General features: G+C 33.5%; 4 protein-coding genes across 17 annotated transcripts; 3 read left to right on the top strand and 1 right to left on the bottom strand.

The window, feature by feature from the left end:
- Positions 1-1,220: 1,220 nt before the first annotated feature.
- LOC121218444 (L10-interacting MYB domain-containing protein-like) lies at positions 1,221-2,326 on the bottom strand. The gene is made up of 3 exons (XM_041095633.1): positions 2,168-2,326; positions 1,977-2,084; positions 1,221-1,876 (listed from the first exon to the last, which is right to left on the bottom strand). Exons 1-3 carry the CDS (start codon positions 2,324-2,326, stop codon positions 1,307-1,309), a joined length of 837 nt encoding a protein of 278 aa, XP_040951567.1. The 3' UTR covers positions 1,221-1,306.
- Positions 2,327-4,873: 2,547 nt separating this feature from the next.
- LOC107937372 (E3 ubiquitin-protein ligase KEG) lies at positions 4,874-8,583 on the top strand. 8 transcript variants are annotated; one of them, XM_041096182.1, is made up of 6 exons: positions 4,874-5,015; positions 5,125-5,190; positions 6,312-6,682; positions 6,754-6,845; positions 6,921-7,394; positions 7,493-8,583. In XM_041096182.1, exons 3-6 carry the CDS (start codon positions 6,317-6,319, stop codon positions 8,403-8,405), a joined length of 1,845 nt encoding a protein of 614 aa, XP_040952116.1. In that variant the 5' UTR covers positions 4,874-5,015; positions 5,125-5,190; positions 6,312-6,316; the 3' UTR covers positions 8,406-8,583. The 8 variants fall into 8 exon arrangements, with proteins under 8 accessions (XP_040952116.1, XP_016725729.2, XP_040952117.1 ...); XM_016870240.2 differs by having other exon boundaries at positions 6,312-6,712; XM_041096183.1 differs by having other exon boundaries at positions 5,125-5,195.
- Positions 8,584-9,369: 786 nt separating this feature from the next.
- LOC107937373 (uncharacterized) lies at positions 9,370-12,318 on the top strand. Of its 2 annotated transcripts, none has more exons than XM_016870244.2 (5): positions 9,370-9,803; positions 10,391-10,532; positions 11,012-11,244; positions 11,734-11,907; positions 12,015-12,318. In XM_016870244.2, the coding sequence occupies exons 1-5, from the start codon at positions 9,621-9,623 to the stop codon at positions 12,099-12,101; spliced, it is 819 nt and encodes a 272-aa protein (XP_016725733.2). In that variant the 5' UTR covers positions 9,370-9,620; the 3' UTR covers positions 12,102-12,318. The 2 variants fall into 2 exon arrangements, with proteins under 2 accessions (XP_016725733.2, XP_016725732.2); XM_016870243.2 differs by having other exon boundaries at positions 9,419-9,803; positions 11,009-11,244.
- Positions 12,319-14,671: 2,353 nt separating this feature from the next.
- LOC121218639 (kinetochore protein NUF2 homolog) lies at positions 14,672-20,835 on the top strand. Of its 6 annotated transcripts, none has more exons than XR_005915157.1 (12): positions 14,672-15,279; positions 15,365-15,583; positions 16,119-16,209; positions 16,277-16,456; positions 16,985-17,074; positions 18,005-18,112; positions 18,952-19,005; positions 19,340-19,454; positions 19,551-19,708; positions 19,808-19,877; positions 20,321-20,446; positions 20,587-20,835. XR_005915157.1 is itself a non-coding variant. In XM_041096180.1 (11 exons), exons 1-11 carry the CDS (start codon positions 15,116-15,118, stop codon positions 20,389-20,391), a joined length of 1,320 nt encoding a protein of 439 aa, XP_040952114.1. In that variant the 5' UTR covers positions 14,672-15,115; the 3' UTR covers positions 20,392-20,835. The 6 variants fall into 6 exon arrangements, 2 of the variants coding, with proteins under 2 accessions (XP_040952114.1, XP_040952113.1); XR_005915156.1 differs by having other exon boundaries at positions 19,808-19,903; XM_041096180.1 differs by having other exon boundaries at positions 20,321-20,835.
- The last annotated feature ends 1,502 nt before the right edge of the window (positions 20,836-22,337 follow it).

Genomic DNA, 22,337 nt, shown 5'->3' with positions numbered 1-22,337 from the left:
TAAACATGTCAACTAAAAATATTGTTACAGTATAACTAATTTCATGTTAGAACACATAAATTTTAAACCATATATATTTGGAAAAAAATTTCAAAGCAAAAAAAATAAATTAAAATTTTTAATATTTTTTATGTAAAGATTAATTAAAAAATTAAAGTTCAACCTGGTGGAGGGTGTGGAAATAAGTGCTTGCAAAAAAATTCTACTATCATATGATGTTCCTTCCCAATCAGGAAATGCAAAAATAAAGCACATGTTGAAGTTATAAAACTGCCATAATATTTTGAGTTGGTTCACCTTTCTGTCCGATATAAGGCATTTGACAAGAAGGCAAAATGCATGCTTTTATGTGTGTTCCATCTATGGCCACAATACAATCCTTTAAAATAAATACAAGTAATGAGATAAAAGTTAGAAATAATTTATATTTTAAAAATATAAAGATTGTGTAAAATTTACCTTAAAGTGAGGCCAATATCTTGTATCGTGTCGAATATGGTTCGGTACTTCCTCGAATTGACCTTCGGTGGGTTTAATCATGTCTATTTCCATTCGAGCAAATATATGCAACATAGCAGTAAAAATTCGACTAACAATTTCCTCAGATTGTTGAAATCGCTCTATAGAATTTGAATTTGATTCTCTATTTCCAAGAATGTACAATGATAATGCTAACTTTTCCATCGCCGATACTTTCCCATGCTTTAAGCCATAATTTGTTTGCAAATAATGCAACAAGCTGTGAAATATATTTTTTGGCATCCTAAAACTATTCATGCAATGATCATCATGCCCATTTAATACTTCGTCCACCCACATTTGACCTGTATAATTTGAATCCATACGCGGTTGCATAATGAAATAAGTTTCATGGTGTACTAATACACTGCTTAACACATATTCTTCCTCTTCATAATAATTGTTGTGCTCAACTTGGGTAACAATTGTGGCTATTCTTCGTTGAGCTTCTTCACTTAATTTAGGGGTATCATAATTCATATTAAAACTATTATACATATTGTTAAATTCATCCATAACCTGAAAAAGTAATCAAATGAAAAAAAATTAATATTTTGTGACATTCTATACAACATAGAAACTTGAATAAAAGCATAGCATAAAAATATCAAACATAAAAAATATCATACATTAGTTTTACATATATAAAAGTAGTATAGTTATATTACAATAATAATTCTTATGCTGGAGGTAGTTGATGGTATGTTTGGAAGGGAAATGAGGATGTTGCTACCAAGGATGAAAATGATGCAATTGGATTTTGTTCAGCATACTCACGTCGAAGCCATCAAACCCTAACATCTGGATCTAAGTTCAAAAACACTTCTCGTTTCACCGGTATTTGGAACACTTTGATGGAAAAATAGTACAGTTCATCTTTTTTTGGAATTTCATCTCCCAAAGCACGCAAAGTTTCCATTGCATTTGAAATAGTATATTGAGAGTGAGAAAAAATAATTTCATTCACTGACTTTCTTGGACTAGCCATACTCCCACACAATTTCTCAAGTTGAGTAGTTAATATAATTCTTGATGATTTTTTACTTGAACTTGATTTTTTTCCTTTACCGTGTACAACCCCAAGTGTTTGCTTTCTTCGATTAGGAATTTCATGAGAAGGGTTTGATGGTACCTCATCAGGAGGAATACCTTCATTCTCGTTACTATGTTCATCTGAATCACCAAATCCCTCATTAAGTGCATCATCTCCCATAGGAACCCCACTTGGAAGAACACCATATGAAGGTGCCCATGCATTCTCTCCAGTGGCTACAATGCCACCAAACATTTGCCACATTAACTCATTCAATCGTGGTTCAATTCCTTTCTTCTTAAATCCTTTAAAATCAGGATTTTCCTACATAGCATGTTAAATGTTATACTAAGATTTTTATAATTGTAAATTATTAATTTCAATAAACTTTATACATTAAAATAATGATAAAGTTAACACTAACCTGTATTTTTGTAGTCCACCATTCTTCAGTAGCATTGACTGTCTTTTTAGATGGACACCATCCAATACCTGTAGATTCCTTAAGCAACTCCCTCCACAACTTCCGTTCCTTTTTTAATGTATCCCACTTATTTTTCAATTAAGGTTTTCCATAATTTTTTTTTGTATTTTTGCTTGAAAAAGAGCAATTACATTTTCCCATCCTTTTGGGTTTAGATGAGTTGTCGGTTTATTACCAGTATTGACTTTATTCACGCAAAGTTCACAAAATATCAACGTCAGCTCATCATCCCTAACAGCTTTTGTTGCTAAGGTACTATCTCCCTCCACAAAATTTCGTGTCTTTACCATCTATTATTATTTTGATTTTAAATGTCAACTGACATAAAACTATAAATATATAATTAGATATAATAATATAGTTTCATAAAAAATAAGAATAATACATCACGAATGGATGAAAGCCATAAGATGAACACTAAAGAAAAAATTCTCAAAAATCCATAGTATAAACAATAACGAGAATATAGAAATGATAACTGATTATGACTATCTTTTCAAAATGAATAAAGGCATTTTGAACCAGACTACTCAAAAGATGAATACAGTTTTACATATTCAGAACTATTCAATGAATTATGGTACCAAATTGTTGGTAAACCATTGTTATTCAAAGTTGCTGATAAACTTAGGTTACAAGAGCAGAAATATCATCTTTATAATGTATAAAGTTCATATAAATATACATTATAACAATACCTATATAAAAGAACAATAACAAAAAACAGAGAGAGCCCTATATGTTAAGCTCAGGCTAGTAATAATAATTAAATGGTGAAAATATTTGTTAAGTCCCTCTATTAAGGGATTCGATCAAATTAGTCTATTTACTATTAAAAAATTAAATAAAATTAATTTATAATAAAATTAATATTTACGGTTTAAGAAATAATAAAATATTTTATTTATAGAATCATAAAACTTTCAAAATATTAGCTATATTAAATAGTAAATAATATTTTATGAACAATACATGTGATTTTTTTTAAAAATATGACGTTATTTAATTCTTTTTAATGATAAAAAAATATTATTATAATTAAAAGGGTTTCAAGAAAAAAATTATTATGTGCATAATCATTTAGAACCAGAAACTTTCCTCCTGAATTATTATGTGCATAATTAGATCAATTGCATAAGATTGTAATCTCGTCAATGATTAAAAAGCATGTTTATATTTGATTGCCAAAATTTGTGAGAGAGGAAATTAGATTAGATATGGATCATCTCACCCTGAAGGAAGAACAACACTTTTTAATCTACCATCCAATGTTGCAAACAATCTGTACAAAGCCATTGCCTCCAATTAGGCAAAAACATCCATCCTTTTACTTTTAACAAAGAATTTAACTTCGAGGAAAAACTGTTTTAAAGAATAAATATACCTTGCATCACTATACTGATTACTATGTGAGAGTGCACTAATTAATGTATACTTCCTTTGTTAATTGAGAAAAAGGGTAAATGTTGAGCATGAGAAAATAGAGGGGAAAAACACAAGATATCTCTAACTTGTTAGTCTGATTGAAACAAAATGCAGTTTTGGTCAGAATTTGGCCACCTACAGCATTTGTGTATCCTACAACAGCAACAGTAGCTTTGTGATGGTTACCAGCGGTGTCACTGGTCGGACCTTGTCGACTGAAACTATCTCAACCAGAGGCCGAGTCTGATCTTCTTCTTCTTCTTCAAAGAGTATTGTTATTCAACGGGGATAAGACCTTACCGGCGGTGTCCATTAAAAAAGAAATTTCAAAAATCAAGAACAACAAAATCAAAGAAATGTAGACAAAGCAAAATAAATGCTATTAGATAAAAAAAATCAGAACAAAGGATGAAAGCATAAATCGTTAGAGCTTTGTTTGCATGTTCTATGTAGAAGTCTATGACAAGAAATTAATGAAAAATACCTTCAAAAAGCAGACTCTAACAAAAGTAAAGGATAAAATGTAGCAGCTACAACCAAGAACAAAGCAAAAAACAGGGGAGAAACCAGCAAGAATAAGGGAGAAACCAGCAAAAACGAGGGGAGAAATGGCTGTTTTGTTCCCAAATTTGAAAACAAATAAGATTGAGAAAGAAATTAGTTTACCATTTAAGGATAAAATGGTAAAATAATAAATTAAAGTATGGGTATTTCTGTCTTCTAAAAATACCTACTGCCCCAGCTACAGCTGACTGGAGCTTTTAGCACCAGTGAAGATAAGGCTATCCAGTGCAGCAGGTTTGTCTCACTGCTGGAAACCAAGACATCCAAATAGCCATTGAATTTACTATGGTGCAGTGAGATTGAAAATCAAGGCAAAAAATTTTAACTCACTGTATTGCAAATGAATCCAAAGAAAGCCTAAATCCAATATATTACCAATTATCAAGATAGATCTTAGGTTGTATGTATATAAGACTAAAAGAACATTAAAGTCCCTTTGGATGGGCTTTGTTTATGGTGTGGTGCATTTAACTTTTTATTTATTTTATAATATCACTATAATATTTAATCTTACATTTATTGTTATTTTTATATTAACTGCACCGTAAATTTAAAACTACCCTAATAAAATAAAATTGTGTTAACCGTAACTTTTGACACTTGGGATTTAATTAAGATATGTTTAAATTTGATTAATTTTACTTTTAAATTTGATTTAAAATAAAAATAAAAAATACTCAAGCTTGCTAAAACACAATAAACACAAAAGGAAAAATTAAACCTTAAAAAGAGCCAACTTGATCCATGTTTTGAGCAAAAAGCCCAGAAATTTAGAAAATGAAGATAAATAATAATAAAACAAAATAAATACTAAAACTATATATATATACATAGGAAAATGAAGTGTTACTGTAACTTCCACCTATCTTTCAGTGGAGGCACAGTGTTACACAAGTGGCACAAGAAGGTTCATCTTCAAAAGATCCAAATGACGTGGCAAGCAGATGATCCTCGCAGCACCCAATATTCCATGTTGCCAGCAGTAACAGAGTAACCAAAACTCTCTCCTCTTGTTATTTTTCTTGAACTAGGAATCAAATTTGTCAATTTCTTTTAACATCAATTCTACTTTTAAAAAATTTCTTTATTTTTGTTTCAGCTATTGAAGTTCCGATTTCGCTTTGGGGAAGCCTCAACAGCCCTTTTTATCTTCCATTTTTTGCTTGTGAGGTTTATTTCCTGATAAACTGTAGGAAATAGAACTTTTTTATGTTTATAATTTTTGACTGTTTGTTTCCAGGGAATCAAAATCTGGGGAAAATACTTAATTTCTTGAAATGGGTTATTATCAAAATGATTTATTTTTTTTGGGTTCTGCAAGTTTGTTTGACTATATATTTCATTCACGTTTGAAACTGTAGGGAAAACCATTTTTTCCTCTTCAATTTTGAACTCTTAATTTCCAGGAAATAAAAACAATCGGAGAAGGGATTTAATTTTTCGTAATGGGTTATGACCAATTTATATTTTGGATTTCTAGGCAATAGATAATTTTGTTATGTATCACTATAACATCAAAAACTGGATTTTGAGTTTATATATATACACACACACACTATATACACATATACATTTGATATGCTTAATTTGTTGAATTGGTATTCCCTTGAGAATTAAAATAAGGAGGAGATTATTAAAGAAAATATAATAGTTTGTTTTCTTTCCTACAAATTGGTTTCATTGATTGTTAATCACTTAGCTGCCTTTGATTTTCTTTGTACTAAACTTTTAGTAAGAGCATGAGCAAATCATAATCTTAAAGAAATGATTATGAAGAAGAAAGGAGGTTTATTTGTTTTCTATTCCTAGCTTTTTTATTATCAAATGGATTTAGGGCATCAAATTGGGTCACATAGTATTAAAGCTCCTAAAATATATGCCAATGGTGCATTAAGTTCTTTAGGTCTTGAGTATCCAGATTCGAGACCAATCATGCGCAATTATATGTATAGGTCTTTGAGGCTCATCATGTGTGGGCTTTAGTCTAGTTTGTCTAGTTTAGTTTGTTGGCTTTAGTCTGGATTGTATCAATTCTTAGTCGGTTTGTAATGGTTTACTTCTACTTGCGGTTACTCAAACAGTCTGTTTATATTAGTTTGATACATGTGGTTACTCAGATTTGTTGTACTTATTGCAACACTTCAGAAAAGTATACCGACCCCATGTTTGGCGTATTGGTTATTGGTCATGGATGTGTGCGTGGCAGTGGTTTGCTCCTACTATTGGTGTGCGGGTAGTACAAAGAAAAACTATGTTCTTTACTTTTTCTTATACCATGTTGTGTAGGAGGAATGCCTCAACGGATAAAAGCACCCAAGCAGGTCCCTTCCTTTGAGTATGAACTTTTTGAAGGGGACCCTGACCTGCTTAGGACTGTTGTGGCTACACCAACTCAAACTGCACCATGGATTGACCCTTCCTCATTGAAACTGAAGCATAGGATCGGTCGAGGACCTTTTGGCGACATTTGGCTGGCTACTCACCATCAATCAGGTTTTGATTTTCAAGAATATCATGAAGTTGCAGTTAAGATGTTGCATCCATTGAAGCAAGAACATATGCAAAAGTTCATTGATAAGTTTGAAAAGTTGTTCTTGAAGTGTAGAGAACTCCCTGGTGTTTGTTGGTTGCATGGTGTCTCTGTTGTAAATGGAAAGGTGACCTTGCATACACACACACACACATATGTATATGTATGTTCATTCTAACACTGTATTTGATTTTACAGATTTCCATTGCTATGAGATTTTATGAAGGATCTGTGGGTGATCAAATGGCTCAATCAAAAGGAGGCAAGCTCTCACTGCCTGATATCTTAAGGTAATAAATTGTTATACATATTTCTACGCTCTGAAGCATGGGGTGCCATTAAATTGAGCTCCTTGATATTTACAGGTATGGGAGCCAATTAGCAAAAGGGCTCATCCAGTTACACTCAATAGGGTTGTTGGTTCTCAATATGAAGCCTTCCAATTTCCTTATAAGTGATCATGATCAATTAGTTCTTGGAGATTTTGGAATCCCTTATCTACTTCTCGGGATTCCGTTGTCAGACTCTGATATGGCACTTAGGCTTGGAACTCCTAACTACATGGCTCCAGAACAGTGGGATCCTGAAGTACGAGGTCCTTTATCTTTGGAGACTGATGTTTGGGGATTCGGGTGTAGTGTAGTGGAGATGTTGACTGGTGTTCAGCCATGGTTTGGGAAATCGTCTGAAGAAATTTATCACTCGGTTGTGGTTAGGAAAGAAAAACCACATGTACCGAGTGGCTTGCCTCCAGCTGTTGAACATGTTATCAATGGTTGCTTCGAGTACGATCTTAGAAATAGACCGTTGGTTTCAGACCTTTTACTTGTCTTTGAAAGGTATGTGCTTTTCACCTTTCTTTTAGATTCAACGGTTTATTATATTTTCATGAGAATAACATATTTTAACCACTGATAATTTGAGGCTCGATTTGCAGCTCACAACATGCTATTCATGGCGATGGAGGATGGGTTGGCCTCGGAAGCCGACCAATCAAAGAAAAATCAGTTGGTAATGGTTACACCACTTGGTATCTCTCCAAGGATCACCTTCAAGTGGGCGATACAGTTCGGTCAAGAAGCCCTCTGAATGCCCGCAGACCTCATACCGTGGATGTTCGGGAAGGAACTATTGTTGGTTTAGATGGTGATGCTGATAAGAATAGCTTTGCTCTGGTGAAAGTTCCCGGAATGCACAATGCTCTCCGAGTCCAGGAGTCAACACTCGAGAGGGTCACATTTGGTTTTGCCGTCGGCGACTGGGTCCGCTTGAAACAAGAAACCAATACCCATTCTTCTGTGGGAATACTACATGCCGTGCAGCGCGACAGAGCCGTGTCAGTGGGATTTTTAGGACTAGAGACTCTCTGGGTAGGCAAGGCTTATCAGCTTCAAATGGCTGAACCTTACTATGTCGGGCAGTTCGTGCGGCTCAAACCAAATGTGGTTACTCCTCGGTTCGAATGGCCACGGAAGAGTGGAGGAACATGGTGCAGTGGAAGAATTTCAGAAATTCTTCCAAACGGGTGCCTCGTCGTAGAGTTTCCAGGTAGATTTGTTCTCGGAAACGAACCCAACAGCTTCCTAGCTGACCCCAACGAAGTGGAATCGGTGTCCTTCGATACTTGTCCTGGTATAGTCGAGAAATACCATCATGTTGAGGATTTCCATTGGGCGGTGAGACCACTAGCAATTGCCTTTGGTTTATTTACAGCCGTGAAGCTCACTATATCGATGGGGCGCGGGATAAGCGCACGGCTGAAGAAAAACCAGCCGAATGGCCAAGACAGTGGCGGCCGGAAGTCGGGATGGAGGAGGATATTTAGAGATGCTAGTTCCACCACCAAGTAAATTAAGGAAGAAGTGTTGATCTAAGATGAAACAAAGCACATATAAATAAGGTTGTGAATAAGTAGCAGACAAAGGTGTGTAAATATATATAATGAAGTCTGAATGTGTTTGAAAGTGGGATGACATTGGGATTGCTTGCTTGTATCGGCATTTTCAATATGCCCATTCTGGTTTTTAACTTAAGTTTCTTAAAATCCATAAATATTTAAAAACAGATAGGAAAAAATCATTAAAAAAGTAAGGAAATAATAATAAAAATATGTAAATATTCATTTTGTATTTAATTAATTTTTATCGACTTAAGTGAATTAACTTCCCTTTTTAACCGAATATTCTCCATTTATGTAAATTAAAAATTTTAATTATTTGTTTTATATTTAAAATAAAATTGGTAGTATTTTAAATTGATAGGATAAAAATATTTGGTTGAATATTTACATGCATTATTAAAATATTAACATAGATAATATATAAAAAGGAATTTAAATACATTTTTATACTACTGTTTAATTATAGATTTTATAAATATACTTTTTATTGTTTAAAAAACTTATTTTGTATTTATATGTAAGAATTATGATCTTATTAAAATATTTAGTTAATTAAATTTATTTATAATCATATTTATAAATAAAATTAAAAGATTTTATCAACTTTAAAGCTCCTTCTATTAAAATTTTACACATAAAAAATTAAAATTTATATTGAATTAATTTATATTTAAAATTATTTTTAAATAGAATATTCTATTTTAGTATAAATATAAAATTTTAATTTTTTATATAATAAATTTGTATTTAGTTTTATAAATATTTATATAACTCAATATAATATATTTATTGTATATTATCTATATATAAAAAATCTGGAGCAGCAACGCGCCAACCTGCAGCTCCTTTAGAATCTATTCCACGCGCCCGTTACCCAGATTTTCAAAAAAAAAAAAAAAAACCAAAAATGAAAAACGAAAACCGCACCGTTTTAACCCATTTCCTTTCTTCTCCAACCAGTCCACAATCGCGATATAAAGAAACCCCTCACATTTTAAGCCAAACCTAAGTGCGAATTTGAATCCCATCGGTTTCTCATCAACCAAACAGAAAATTTCAGTCTACAATTCGAATTTTCGTTTTCTAAGTTAAAATAGAAGGGGAGTGAGGGATTGAGACTGATAGCGATAAGGAGATACTGTTTTTTTATTTGATTTAGCGAAGGATGTCTGCGGCAGTGTGCGGGAGCAAGAGATCGTTCTTCGAAGATATCCCGTCACCGCCATCGGCTTCTTCCTCTAAGAAGCTCCGGCGCTGCTCGCCGTCGTCTCCTTCTTCTGTTCGTTTCTCTCCGTCGCCATCTGCTCTCAATCACCTCCAATCTATCTTCCCTCACATGGACCCCCAGGTATATCGCCTTTTTTAGTTAATGTTGTACTTGTATTCGTTAAGTATATTCCTTATCGTATTTAACAATTTTGATTTCAGAAATCTGTGAATAAGGTAAAACTGTTTCTTGGTTTCTTGCTTTAGTTGTCATTTCTTGTTTAAACTCTCATCCAATTAGATTTTATAATTGTTTCCTATTGTGTTTTAAAGGAAAAGAAGTAAGTTTCGTCTTCATTTGATAGTCTAACAATTGTAATTGTGTGGATTTAGCCCATGAAAGGGGCTGCTAATTGAAAACATCTGATGTTGGCATGTATTCCGGTCCTGGATTAAGTTGGAGCATGTAGTTGGTTGCTTGTATGATTATCATTAATCAATTCTTTGAGTAGGGTTTTCTTTATTAGTTCCATGACTGTAAATAAAATTGTATATGATGTTTTACTTATTTTACAGAGTAAAAGATTTAGATTTTTTGTCTTCTTTCTGTTACATAGATTTTAAACGGTTTAGTTTTATTTTTCCATTGTTGATCGAGGGATTGTTATTGGCTGTTGAAATAGTGATTCATCCATTTCTTACATTATAATTAGCAATTATTCGTTTCAGCTTCTGGAGCAAGCGCTATTAGAATGTGGCAATGATATAGACACTGCCATCAAGAAGCTGGAGGATCTTTGCTTAGGAGCAGCAGAGGCTAGAGGGGGAAAGACTTGTACCGTTGAGGAACTGGGCACAACTGCTGAGCAGGGTATACCCCTTTTTTTTTGCAATTGTATTCATTTAAATTTAGCATTGCCAGCTGAGTTTCCAATCAATATTATTTTTACTTATAGTTTAATGGTTGGTTTGCAAAAGCGTTTCTATGATGAACTGGAAATGTTATATTATGCATCTAATTGATGAATATGCTTTACAAATCAATAAATGCAAAATTAAGTCTTCCGCCACTAGTTGCCATTTCTTCTTTCAACTCTTATCAGAATCAATAAATTGAATCAAGTGAAAAATCTTCATTTTAGTTTTGACATCCTATGTCCAAGTCCTTAGCTTTATGCATCCAAGTTCCAATATTGTATTGTGGTTATAATCGACAACATGTACTACATTGAAGGCTGATACCACAACATCAATTATTCTATGTTAATTGTTGTGCTGTGTGTGATATGCCATCTGTTTAAGCTGGACAGTCATCACTTTGTAAATGGAATCTCACATCTGCATTAGCAGGTATATTGACTAATAATGGAGAAGCTGTTGCTGCTGCTGTGACTATTCAGAATCCATCAGCCTCTGAAAATATGCCTGCTGATGGTGCTGAATGGGTGGACTTGTTTGTGAGGGAGATGATGAGTGCCACAAGTGTGGATGATGCCAAATCCCATGTCTCTAAATTGCTTGCAGTTTTGGAGAATTCCATAAGTAAACGTGCTGCAGAAGAGACGGCACAAAATTTTCAAAAGGTGTTATCTCGTAACCATCTTTGGATCTCTATCTATCATTCTTTTCTAGACTAGCCAGAAGTCTGCAAACGTATGAAGCAACTTTTAGACAAAATGCTACATGGACACTCAATGTTGGTTATTGACATGAACATGATTGAGATTAATAGGAATCAATATGATCTTCAATGAAATGTGTGTGATTATGATGCTAAGGTCAGCCTGCCTTTACATCAATGTGTCAGACATGTGCGAGGTCTTGTTGGTGATTGCGAATAGGTGTAACCTGGTGGGTCTTTTGGTCATGTCGAGTGCAGAGCAGGCCTATTTAATCGGTCGTTGTATTGAACATACAAGTGTCAGATGTTAGACACTTGAGTTCAATCAACATAGGTTTTCCACATCATGAAATCAAACACAGGCTTATAATAAAATTTCTTTTTAGTACTGAACTGAAGCTGTTAAAAATAAGTAATAACTTTGTTTACTCATTTGTGTTCTTTTTTCCAGGAAAATCTCGTGTTAAAGGGACAAATCGAAGCGATGATTCAAGAAAATACAGTCCTCAAACGTGCAGTGGCAATCCAACATGAACGACAAAAGGAGTATCAAGATAAAAACCAAGAGTTAGAACATTTAAAGCAATTGGTGTCTCAATACCAGGAACAGATGCGAACTTTAGAGGTCAGAATCAAAATCTTTTAAATCTCTTCAATCAATAAAATGTTGCCCGTAATATCGTGTCGATTTTAAGGAACTCATCTCTATGTTTTGCTTGTATTACTTGACAGGTAAATAACTATGCATTGATGATGCATTTGAGACAGGCACAAGAAAGCAACTCGATCCCGGGACGGTTCAACCCGGATGTCTTCTAAAGAACAAAAAGATGAAGTGGTTTAAGGTAGTAAGCTGTGACTGGTATAATTAGCACAACAATGCTTTTTTCATGATCTGTTTTTTGCTTTGAGTTGATATATGCTTAGTAATAAGGTGTTTGTTTGATTTAGAACCTCCCTCTTCGGTTTGTTAAAGGACTCCTATCATTTTTAATATTTCAAAGTGATTCAATTGAATGATAAGATTACTTTTGTATATCCAGAAATTACCAACCATTGTAATTGTTTTAAAAATCACCATTTTACTCCATATCCAGAAATGTATTCTCATTTTTCTTGGATACGGTATATCATTAGTCCTTAGAATTCCTCTCCCTTTCACTTTCTTTTTCAGACTCTCTCATTCCTCAAAATCTTGCTTCTCTTCATTTACCTAAATTATCTCATCAACAAAATCAAAAGCAGCATTCTGCAAACCAAAACCAAAAGCTTTATCCTTCCATCTCTGACATTGGCCCTCAAATTGACTTGATGTTATTGTACTCGTTTATGGGTAATAATCTTTTGTACTGATTGTTGAATTATCACTTGAAATTCTGTAACTAGATTAAAAAAAAACATTCCAGTTACTTTAAAGAAAACCTTTAAAATAGTTCAAATAGATCAATGATTATTTATAATTTTTTGAAGTTAGGTAGTTAAAACGAAAATTTACTAATAGTTTGACGATCTTGAGTGAGGTTTATGCTGCTTATTTTTCGAACAACCTCGATCTGCATTTTTTTTTCATTTTTCCTGATTATAATCATATCCTAATTGCATGCTAATTTTGTCATCAAATGATGATAACCATACCAAACCTTTGTTCAGATAATTAGCAATATTTGGTCCAACTATCTATGGGCCATTTATTGATAGATAGGCACATTAAAAAAAGAAAAAAAGAGAAAGAAAGGGTCCTTAATTTACTTTGTTTAAGCTGGCAAATAAATAGAAAATTAACACCATAACTTAAAGCAATTGATTTTATGCATATTGGAAACTTGGATCAAGGAGATTGTTCTTATTTTCGTAATGCAACGAGTAAGAGTGATTGTTCTTATTTTCTTAATGCAACGAGTAAGAGGGTCAATACTCTTCGTTTTTGTTAAAATATGTATGTTTTATATTTGGGTTCGATTATATTTATATAATATATTATCTTTTAGATATGTAAAAAAATTTTAAAATATACAATTATATCTAATAGTCATACTAGATTTGGGTTATTGATAAATTGAAATTTTTTCTCTTTAATTAAACAATAATTGGTTCATTTATGAGATAAATTGAGGAAGCCTCATGTTAATCTTGTTTAACTGAAAGAATCTTATTGAAGTTTTATGAACTGGCTTCCATTGTTAGATTTAGTTGTTCCTATAATTTCTTCTTGCTTTTGGCGTTTCATTTTTGAAATATTAAGAGTTCGTGCCTAATGAATATTTAAATATATGACACTGTAAATTCCGGAATACCAAAAAGAAAAGTTCTTTAATAAATATATTCATGTCAAATATATGTTCCAACAAATGATCGTACCTCAAACCCATATGCATGACTAAGGATGATAACGTTTTAGTTGAAAAAATTTACGGTTAATGTGCGGTATTTTGTTTAAAAAACACGAACCAATTTTTTTAATATAGTTTTTTTTTTATATTTTCTATATGTTAAAATTAGTCTCTATGTTCTTATTTTTTAAAAAATTTTAATTTTTCGAGTGAGGTAAGGTTGTAGATTAGTTTTAACAAATGAAAAACATAGAAAAATCACATTACAATAAATTAAAATGAAAAATAAAAAAAAAGTTAAAAGAACATAAAAGAAAAAAAATTAATTGTTAAAAATGAAAAAAAATATAAGGATCAATATACAATTTAATCTAAAATTTTTATTTGAAATTATTATTTAATGTGTTACATCACCTTACAGTTTTGCCATTAATAGTAATTAATGACTCATTGATTAAAATGTTATAACATGATAACGTAATTCCTATTCGAAGAGTGCATAACCGCATGGATAAGCCCACACTAACCCGTCAATTTGGGATCCAATTCGGGATTTTCCTTGGTGGGTATCAGTAAGGAATTGGAATGTAATAATATTGATTCATATAGGAGAAAAATGTTCTCTATTGATTCAAATACTGTACCTATGGGATAGGGATAGAGAAAGAGGAAAATCGAAGATTTCACATACTGCTTTTGATCAAAAGATCAATCTGATTTATTTAGTACCCTTCGCTCAATGAAAAAATGGGTCAAATTCTATAGGATCAAACCCATGGGACTTAAAGAATAATGGAAGGGAATAAAAAAAAAATCAAAAAAAGAGGGGAAAAATAATAAAAATAATAAATAAGTAAATACAGATGAAGTAGAAGAACCCATATTCCAAATGAACAAATTCAAACTTGAAAAGGATCTTTCTGAATTAAAATAGTAATATTTCAAATATAAATGACTAAATTGTAAATTAGATAAACAAAAGTGACTAATTTAGTAATTTACCCATATATAAAAAATCTTGAGCAGCAACGCGCCAACCCGCACTTTTTCAAAAAAATACCAAAAATGAAAAACAAATAATTCCATTCCCTTGTTCAAAAAAAAAAAAAAATCCATTCCCTTTCTTCTCCAACCAGTCCATAATCGCCATATAAAGAAACTCCTCACCTTCTAAGCCAAGCCTAAGCCCGAATTTGAATCCCATCCGTTTCTCATCAACCAAACAGAAAATTTCAGTACGAAATTCTAATTTTCGGTTTGTAAATTAAAATAGCAAGGGAGTGAGGGATCGAGACTGATAGCAACAACGAGATACTGTTTTTTATTTGATTTAGCAAAGGATGTCTGCGGCAGTGTGCGGGAGCAAGAGATCGTTCTTACTCACCGTTTAATTCACCTTGTTTTATTTATTTTTTTCCAGTTTTAATTTTGCCCCCTAACACTCTCACCGATATTTATCCTTCACTTTCTCGGCAACCAACCACTCGAATTCGAACCTAGGAAATGTCGTCATTCGATTACCCTATACTCTCACGTAGTGACATAATTTCAATCCTGGCGGAGTCACAGATCGCCGCCGTCACTGACAACGATTTCAAGAATATCAAACCCGATTTCGTCTCTAATCTTTACACGCGCCTCCTTATCTACCTCGACGCTCTCAACGAGTCCGCTCCTTCCCCCCATAGAACTAATTTCCTTTCTTCTTTTTCTTTTGATATATTTTTTTATAATATTATTTACTTTTTGCAGGGAAGACCAAGGGCAAGTTGAGTTTTCAGCATTGGAGCAAATTGAGAACCCGGATCTTCTAATCGGGTCATTCCAGGTTATGAATTTGTATTGCAGGCTAAGAGAGGTGATGGCTTCTCTTAATTGTCCGATGCAATTTAACCTTAGGGATTTGATCAAACCTGATCCGCGTCGGACCGAGCATTTCCTCAGCGGAATCCTCAATTTTTGTCTTTATAAGTACGCATTGCCTGGCTTGAAAAGTTTTGGTTTTGATTTGCTTCAGTTTTAGTTGCCTCATTTAGTGGTTAGGTTTAGAAACAAGAAATTGTTATATAGCCCTCTTTAATCAGTTCAGTTGTAGGTTCAAGTAGTTTGGATGTGAAATGTTTATTTAAATTTACTATGTCAGCATAGAACATAAATGGTTTTATAGTTTTCAATAATTTGAAATGTTTTATTAACTTCTGAATCCTTGTAATTAGCATGGAAAAGCCTATATGATGTGTCACGTTGTGGTTTTCTGGGATGATTGATATATCATTCTGCTATAAAAGGAATGATGATGTTAGGCATGATATTCTAAGTAGTAATTTACGTTTTTAAACCATGCAATATGCAGATATTTTTAATCCCAATTTTCTCAGATTAGTTTTCTTTTCTGATGGCCTTTTATTAGAAATTCTGGTTCAGAGTAAATTTCCTTTAATCAGTTTTCCAATCTTTTCCAGCCTTGCATGCATTAAGGTATTGTGTTTGTTGATTTCCATCTCAGAGAAACAAAAATGAATCTTCTAAGACCGATTGTAGAGGAACTGGCCCTTCTAGATGATCAGCGGAAGGAGTGGGAGGCTAAGATTTCTCAGGTATTTGCAGAATGACATGTGATACTTTAGCATAAAGATCAATTTTCACCGTATCTCTGCCATGCAGTTGAATGAAGAGATTGCAGGTTACAGTGAAGCAAGAGAAAGGGAGTTACCACTAGTTCAAGAGATAGAATCAAAAGTTAAAGAATTGCGTGAGTTGATTGCTGGCCTCAACAGTAACCAGATGTCACTGAGAACTTCTTTTCGGAATTTGAAGGAGAAGACTGGGCAAATGGATGAGAAGGTTAGAATGTTAGTACTCCTTACAAAAGCTTTATTTCACTGACGTAGACATGGTGGCAAGTGTTCAACTTTGAGAGGAGAGTTAACCTATACATGTTTTTCAAGTTGACATTTAAGAAAATACTTATACTCCAAAGTTTTTGACCATATTATGTGCTTAGATTTAGATCTGTCATCTGTGTGTACAAATTATGGATAACTAAAGATTTTGTGCTGTGTGTTGTCAATGTATTTTCACCTAAGTAAACCATGTCTTTGAACCTGAAGGATTTTTTCATTGTAGTGTTTGATCTGGGTTCCTATTAAAATGGTGAGATACATCATATTCGTCACTTGTGTGGAGGATCTTCTTTTTTTCTTTTTTAGGATTAGACCACCATTTGATCCTAATGTAGATTCCCTTTTTCAGTAACTGTTTTAAAATTTTAGGTTCAATGTGATTTTGGCTTTATACGTGCATTATAGTTTCCCCTCTTTAAGTGTGAGTGCTATTTATTATTGCTTTTTATGACAAACCTCTTCTTTACAGATTTCTAAGGCAGAGTTTGACCTGGTTCAAAGTGTCCAAGAAAATGCAAATCTGCGTTCAAAAATAGTTCAGTCACCAGATAAACTACAGGTGCATATCTCCAAATGGGATTCTCGTATGAGTTTATTTTTTTGTGGTTTGTGTTTTTATATATGGTTATTTATTTTTCTACCAGTGGTATTGTGCAATTACACTTTTAGTCTCAGGATTTGGAAAATTCTAGCTTACACCGAGACACATTATACATAGCTGTCCTAATTGTTGTGAACAAAAATTGTATCTGGCATGCATGACTAGGGCATCTAACTTTGATAGAAAACATAAAATAGAATCATGTTCCACTGAGGACCTAATTATCCTGCTAGCATATGTACCCTGATTTATGTGTTTGCTATCAAGCTTGAAACCACCTTTATATTACTATAGTATTGTTGTCATCTAACCTTTCATGCACATCTAAAACTTTACATGATTTTCTTTTCCTTTTCTGGTTGTAGGCGGCTTTTTCTCATGCTTTCTTTTCCTTTTCTGGTTGTAGGCGGCTTTTTCTCATGCCCTCTTATTGCTTGTTACTTTCGTCCCTCGCACTTTTTATTTAATCATTATTTTTCATCTTTGTTAGAACCATTGAGTAGTTGCATATCCGATTTGGCACCTTTCAATTCTTATCACATCCTTTCAAGTAGAGGTGTCTATACTTGTACATTTTTCTAGTATCTAAAGTTTCAGTTTTGATTCAACTTTGTTTCAGTTTTTGATTCAACTTTGTTTTTAGATCTTTCAGGCATATGGCAAGCGCCATAATCATCATGCAGTATTTAAAGTTGTTTTCCTTTAGCATTTATATGAAAAGTAAATATAGTGCTAATCACTTTTCTTTGGTAAATTGTCATGTTGATTGGAGTATTTAATGTAGGTTAGGTAGCTTGTTATTCACTGCTTTGTGGATGGTATGACTGCCCTTTTGCACTAAAACATTATTCTCCGTGTTTCTTTCTATACTTTTATTTTGCCAAAAAGAGAGCTTTAGAGGAGAAGAAATTAGCTCGAGATGAGGCAAAGTATGCTGAAAGGTCGGCTATGCAGTCTTTTCAGGAGAAAACTGCCACTGTTGAGGTCTACAGCAAGGTATGCTTATTGTCATAAACCATGGTATCACGTGTCATTGTCAGACTTATCATCATTCATCTGAAAGCTGAGTGGATGAGAGTTTAGCTTGCATTATTTCATTTAATTAAATGCATTCCTACATGTGACAGAATGCATCACGACAATGTTCATAATTTATTATTCTTAATATTAGAAGAATGCACAGTTATCTGTTTCATGTAAGAGTTAAAAATTGCACACCTCACCTTTTGTGCAAGATCCTGTTGTCTTCTGTTTGTATCTCCGTCCTCATTGTGTTCAATCATATGTTATCGGTGAACTTCTTGCTTCACTCTCTCTTTTGTATCCTGTTCTGTTGGAAAAATCCGGAATCATGTATTGCTCCTAAAAGATAGGATTCTGTTGGGAGCCTTAGACAAATAATATGAGCAGGGATGAAAGCATGTTCTCATGCATGCATTTGAGTTATGAACAGATTGATCTATCATTGGGCTATCAAACTTTAGATTTTCCCTTAGGAAGCTTGCTTCTATATTCTTTCATACTGTTAAATCTGAACTTTTGTGTATCTATTAGCAATCAAAGTAAGCACTTTTTCCTTCACATTTCAACCAATTATTGTTGAAATGTGTACATTTTTATCAAACAAAGGTGACAAAATATCTCAAATAGCAGAAATAAATGAAACATTACTAGTTAACGATACATCAGAAGAGCCAACTAGAAAGATATTCAGAAAGCTAAATATCTGGAAAAGCATTAAAGTGCATGGGCATCTAGTTGACATGAACGCATTATAAACTTCATATGGTAGAAAGCAACGGATAACTTATTATTGATATTGGGTGTTGCTACAGGCTCTAAAGAAAATGTCGAAGCACTTTGCCTTGATGCAAGCTATACATGAACAGGTACACAGACTGTGGGCCAGTTCCCTTTTTGTACTTTTCTCTAAAACTGAGTAGCAATGTCTTTGGCCTCCACTATTAAGTTTTCTATGGCTTGTCTTTTGGAACAAAATCCTCTCCCATCCCCTTCTCAGAAAAAGAAAAAAAAAGGGGGGGGGTGGGGTGGGGGGAACAAAAATAAACCTACTTGATTTTCAAATAAATATCAGTTTTAGCTTTTAATAAAGTTGCAACTCTTAATTGTTCCTAAAAGGAAAAGTTTTGATTTTTGAATGCTAGCCTTTTTACTTTGCTTGAGAACCACTTAATAAGTTTATAGCATTGTTCATTTGAATAGGTGAACTCTGCGAAATCAGTTGAAAAAGAATGCAAGGGTTTGAAAGCTAAGTTAAGTGATGATGTTGTGTTAGACAAGTCACTTGAAGCTAAACTGATTGAACGGCTAGGAAAAGGCAGGTTCTTATTCCAGCTATGTTGTATTATTGTCTGTTTTTAAATTTAAACCACTATGTAGCTGCTTAAACCTTTTATCTTTATTATTTTATTAGTTGTACAATTGGAAGAACACAAAAGGCAGTTACAAAAAGAAAGAGATCTCAAGTTTGAGGAATCTACCAAACATTTGAACAGTGTGAAGTCGGAGGTGTTGTCTAAGCGGTGTGAGCTGGAAGCAAGGCAGAAGAAGGTTGAAGATGTAGTAGCAGAGGTAATTGACATGTATTTTTATTCCATGGTACCACATTGTCTCTACTTTCTACCAGAAGTTGCTCAACAACTCCCCATTTGTATTTCTTAAATTTATTAGGTGGACTCCATAACGTTAAAGACCAGTATGGTAAGAGAATCTGGAGCTGCTAAAGTTCAGCAATTGATTAGTAAGTGTGAAGAGATTGTAAAACAGGTACTGTATCGCTTATGTTAACCTTGAATCTGTCTTTACATGTGTGACTATCAAAAAAATTGAATATTTGTTCTTTGGTTCATTCAACCGGTAAAAATTTTGTTGAACTAGGACTATTAGAAGAGCTCGATTTAGTTAGAATAGAATTATTGTTTGATAATTATCAGAAAAAATAAAGAATTATTAGTAAATATTTTCTTTCAAGCTATGGAGGATGTGAGATTGCAATATCTGGCCGTCAAGAATAATAATGCCTTGTTGTTGTTGTTATTATTACTACTTCTGCTGCTGTTGTTGAGCTGTGTTCGTCTGTGTTGTCTTATGCTGAGTTCATTGTATATTTCAAATTTCATTTGTTTTAGTTGATATAAGGCTTGAATCTAACCTCATGAGCTGAAAATGTTAATTTGAGTGCAGTTTCAACAATATTCATCTTCTATTGGGCTCCTCTTGCCAGTGGATGGGAATGGAACAAAGACAACATTTGATTGAGTAGCTATAACCAGCCTTCAACTTTAATTTGAGGAAGCCACTCGATTGTGTGTAAGTTGTTATTAGTCCGTAGCAGTAATATATATTGATTTGGTCTCTTATTGCTACTAATTTCAAATAATTCTAATATCAACTTTTTATGGTGTTCCGTAGAAGATATGTAAGGTAGTTACAGTTTAAAGTTGTAACAGGTTTTAGTAGATCGAAGTCGTAAAGCATCCAAGTCAGGCTCAGCTCAACTGGATTTAGTTTGTACCCTTTTATATGTATGTATTTAATTATTGGCATGTACCTAGGTTGAGTCTGTAGACTCGGTGCACATTTGATAGTTTTGATAGGTTGAGTTTTGTGATCTAATGGATACTTTGATTCTTTTGGTATGTTTTGGTGGTATGGACCTATAATGTCTTAATTGATAAAAGTTTAGATTCGATTCTTAACTCCAAGTTTGATTACTTTTAATCTCTAAATGTATCGAATAATATCATTTGGCATTCATTAAACATGTTTTTGTTTGAATGCCAAGTTGCTTAGTATTGGAAGTTAAATTTTGTTTTAGTTGTACGGTAACCTAATGTGGCATCATGCATTTAGATCTGGCGACTAGGTCGAGTGTAGGGTGTCATAGCATACAAACTTAATTGACTACTAACTAATTACTTCAGTTACTAACAACTTAATTGTAACATGTATACCACTCTTCAACATATATAACACGTGCTGGTTATTGAAAAATATCAATCTTTAGTAGCATGTGTCATCAATCCAAGTTTCTTTCGTGAATAAGAAAGGACACCTTCAGTCAATGGCTCTGTCAATATGTCAGCAATCTGCTCACTTGTTGGCATACAATTAACCTCAAGCTTCTCATCTCCACATGATCTCAAACAAAATGTAACTGAAGCTCCACTTGCTTTGATCTGGCATGTAACACAGGATTACTAGACATAGCAACCACACTTGTATTGCCACACAATAGTACAGGAACTGTTTCAAGATCAACTCCAAGTTCTGCTAAGAGTGGCTTAATCCAAACCAACTCAAAAATAGTATTAGCTACACTCTTATATTATACCTTGGCTGTAGATAAAGCTACCATAGGTTGTTTCCGTAGGCACCATGAAATAGGATTACCCCCAAGAAAGATTATTTATCCTGAAGTGGAACTTCTATCCCTAATCAGCATCTAATATGCCACTTGCTCGTAGATTGAGGATGCTTGAACAATAACCCTTGATATGTAGTCCCCTTACAATATCTCAAGATCCTCTTCACTGCTACACAATGTGAGGTACAATATTGGTTCATGTATTGACTAACCTTAATCCCACTATATGTGATTTCTGGTCAAGTAGCTGGAAGATACTGAGGCTTCCCAACTATGCTAGGATCTTCCAATAAGCTGCCATCAATGGTTAACAGCCCTGGTGAACTAACCATAGGAGTAGGCATTGACTTGCAATTCTCATTCCTGCATCTTAAAGCAGCTCAATAATGTATTTCTTTTGGTGCAACATCTTCCCACTAAAACTTTGTGTCTATACTCCAAGATAGAAACTTATTTCTCCAAGGTCATGATTCAATTTCAGCATGGTCATCCCCACTGATGACAATATCATCTGCGTATACCAGGAAGTATGCTCTTCTTTATTCTTTCCTTGGAATAAATAAAGATACATCAGCTTTACATTGTAAAAATCCCAAACAAATAAGGTACTTTTTGAGTTTTCAAACCACGCTTTTGGGGCTTGATTTAGACCATATAAAGCCTTTATGTAACCGACAACCAATTGTCTACCACTACCATATGTCTTCTCAAACCTAAGAGCTTGCATCATATACACCTGTTCCCTTAAATCACCATTTTTAAAGGCATTATTAATGTCAATTTGCCTCCCCTTCCAACTATTAGTGAGAACTACTTTCACTTGGAATTCTGATT

The sequence above is a fragment of the Gossypium hirsutum genome, chromosome D06 (assembly GCF_007990345.1).
Source record: "Gossypium hirsutum isolate 1008001.06 chromosome D06, Gossypium_hirsutum_v2.1, whole genome shotgun sequence".
Classification (NCBI taxonomy): Eukaryota; Viridiplantae; Streptophyta; class Magnoliopsida; order Malvales; family Malvaceae; genus Gossypium; species Gossypium hirsutum.
This window is presented reverse-complemented; position numbering and strand designations above follow the sequence as displayed.

Excerpts from the sequence above, each read along its gene's own strand:
- LOC107937373 (XM_016870243.2), top strand. The coding sequence starts at position 9,621 with ATGTCTGCGGCAGTGTGCGGGAGCAAGAGATCGTTCTTCGAAGATATC. Across the intron at positions 11,245-11,733 it reads CGGCACAAAATTTTCAAAAG|GAAAATCTCGTGTTAAAGGG; the intron begins GTGTTATCTCGT and ends TCTTTTTTCCAG. Across the intron at positions 11,908-12,014 it reads AACAGATGCGAACTTTAGAG|GTAAATAACTATGCATTGAT; the intron begins GTCAGAATCAAA and ends ATTACTTGACAG.
- LOC121218444 (XM_041095633.1), bottom strand. The coding sequence starts at position 2,326 with ATGGTAAAGACACGAAATTTTGTGGAGGGAGATAGTACCTTAGCAACA. Across the intron at positions 2,085-2,167 it reads ACCCAAAAGGATGGGAAAAT|GAACGGAAGTTGTGGAGGGA; the intron begins GTAATTGCTCTT and ends ACATTAAAAAAG. Across the intron at positions 1,877-1,976 it reads GGTGGACTACAAAAATACAG|GAAAATCCTGATTTTAAAGG; the intron begins GTTAGTGTTAAC and ends CATGCTATGTAG.
- LOC121218639 (XM_041096179.1), top strand. The coding sequence starts at position 15,116 with ATGTCGTCATTCGATTACCCTATACTCTCACGTAGTGACATAATTTCA. Across the intron at positions 19,455-19,550 it reads GATTGAACGGCTAGGAAAAG|TTGTACAATTGGAAGAACAC; the intron begins GCAGGTTCTTAT and ends TTATTTTATTAG. Across the intron at positions 19,904-20,320 it reads GTGAAGAGATTGTAAAACAG|TTTCAACAATATTCATCTTC; the intron begins GTACTGTATCGC and ends ATTTGAGTGCAG.
- LOC107937372 (XM_016870240.2), top strand. The coding sequence starts at position 6,317 with ATGCCTCAACGGATAAAAGCACCCAAGCAGGTCCCTTCCTTTGAGTAT. Across the intron at positions 6,713-6,753 it reads ATACACACACACACACATAT|ATTTCCATTGCTATGAGATT; the intron begins GTATATGTATGT and ends TTGATTTTACAG. Across the intron at positions 6,846-6,920 it reads TCACTGCCTGATATCTTAAG|GTATGGGAGCCAATTAGCAA; the intron begins GTAATAAATTGT and ends TGATATTTACAG.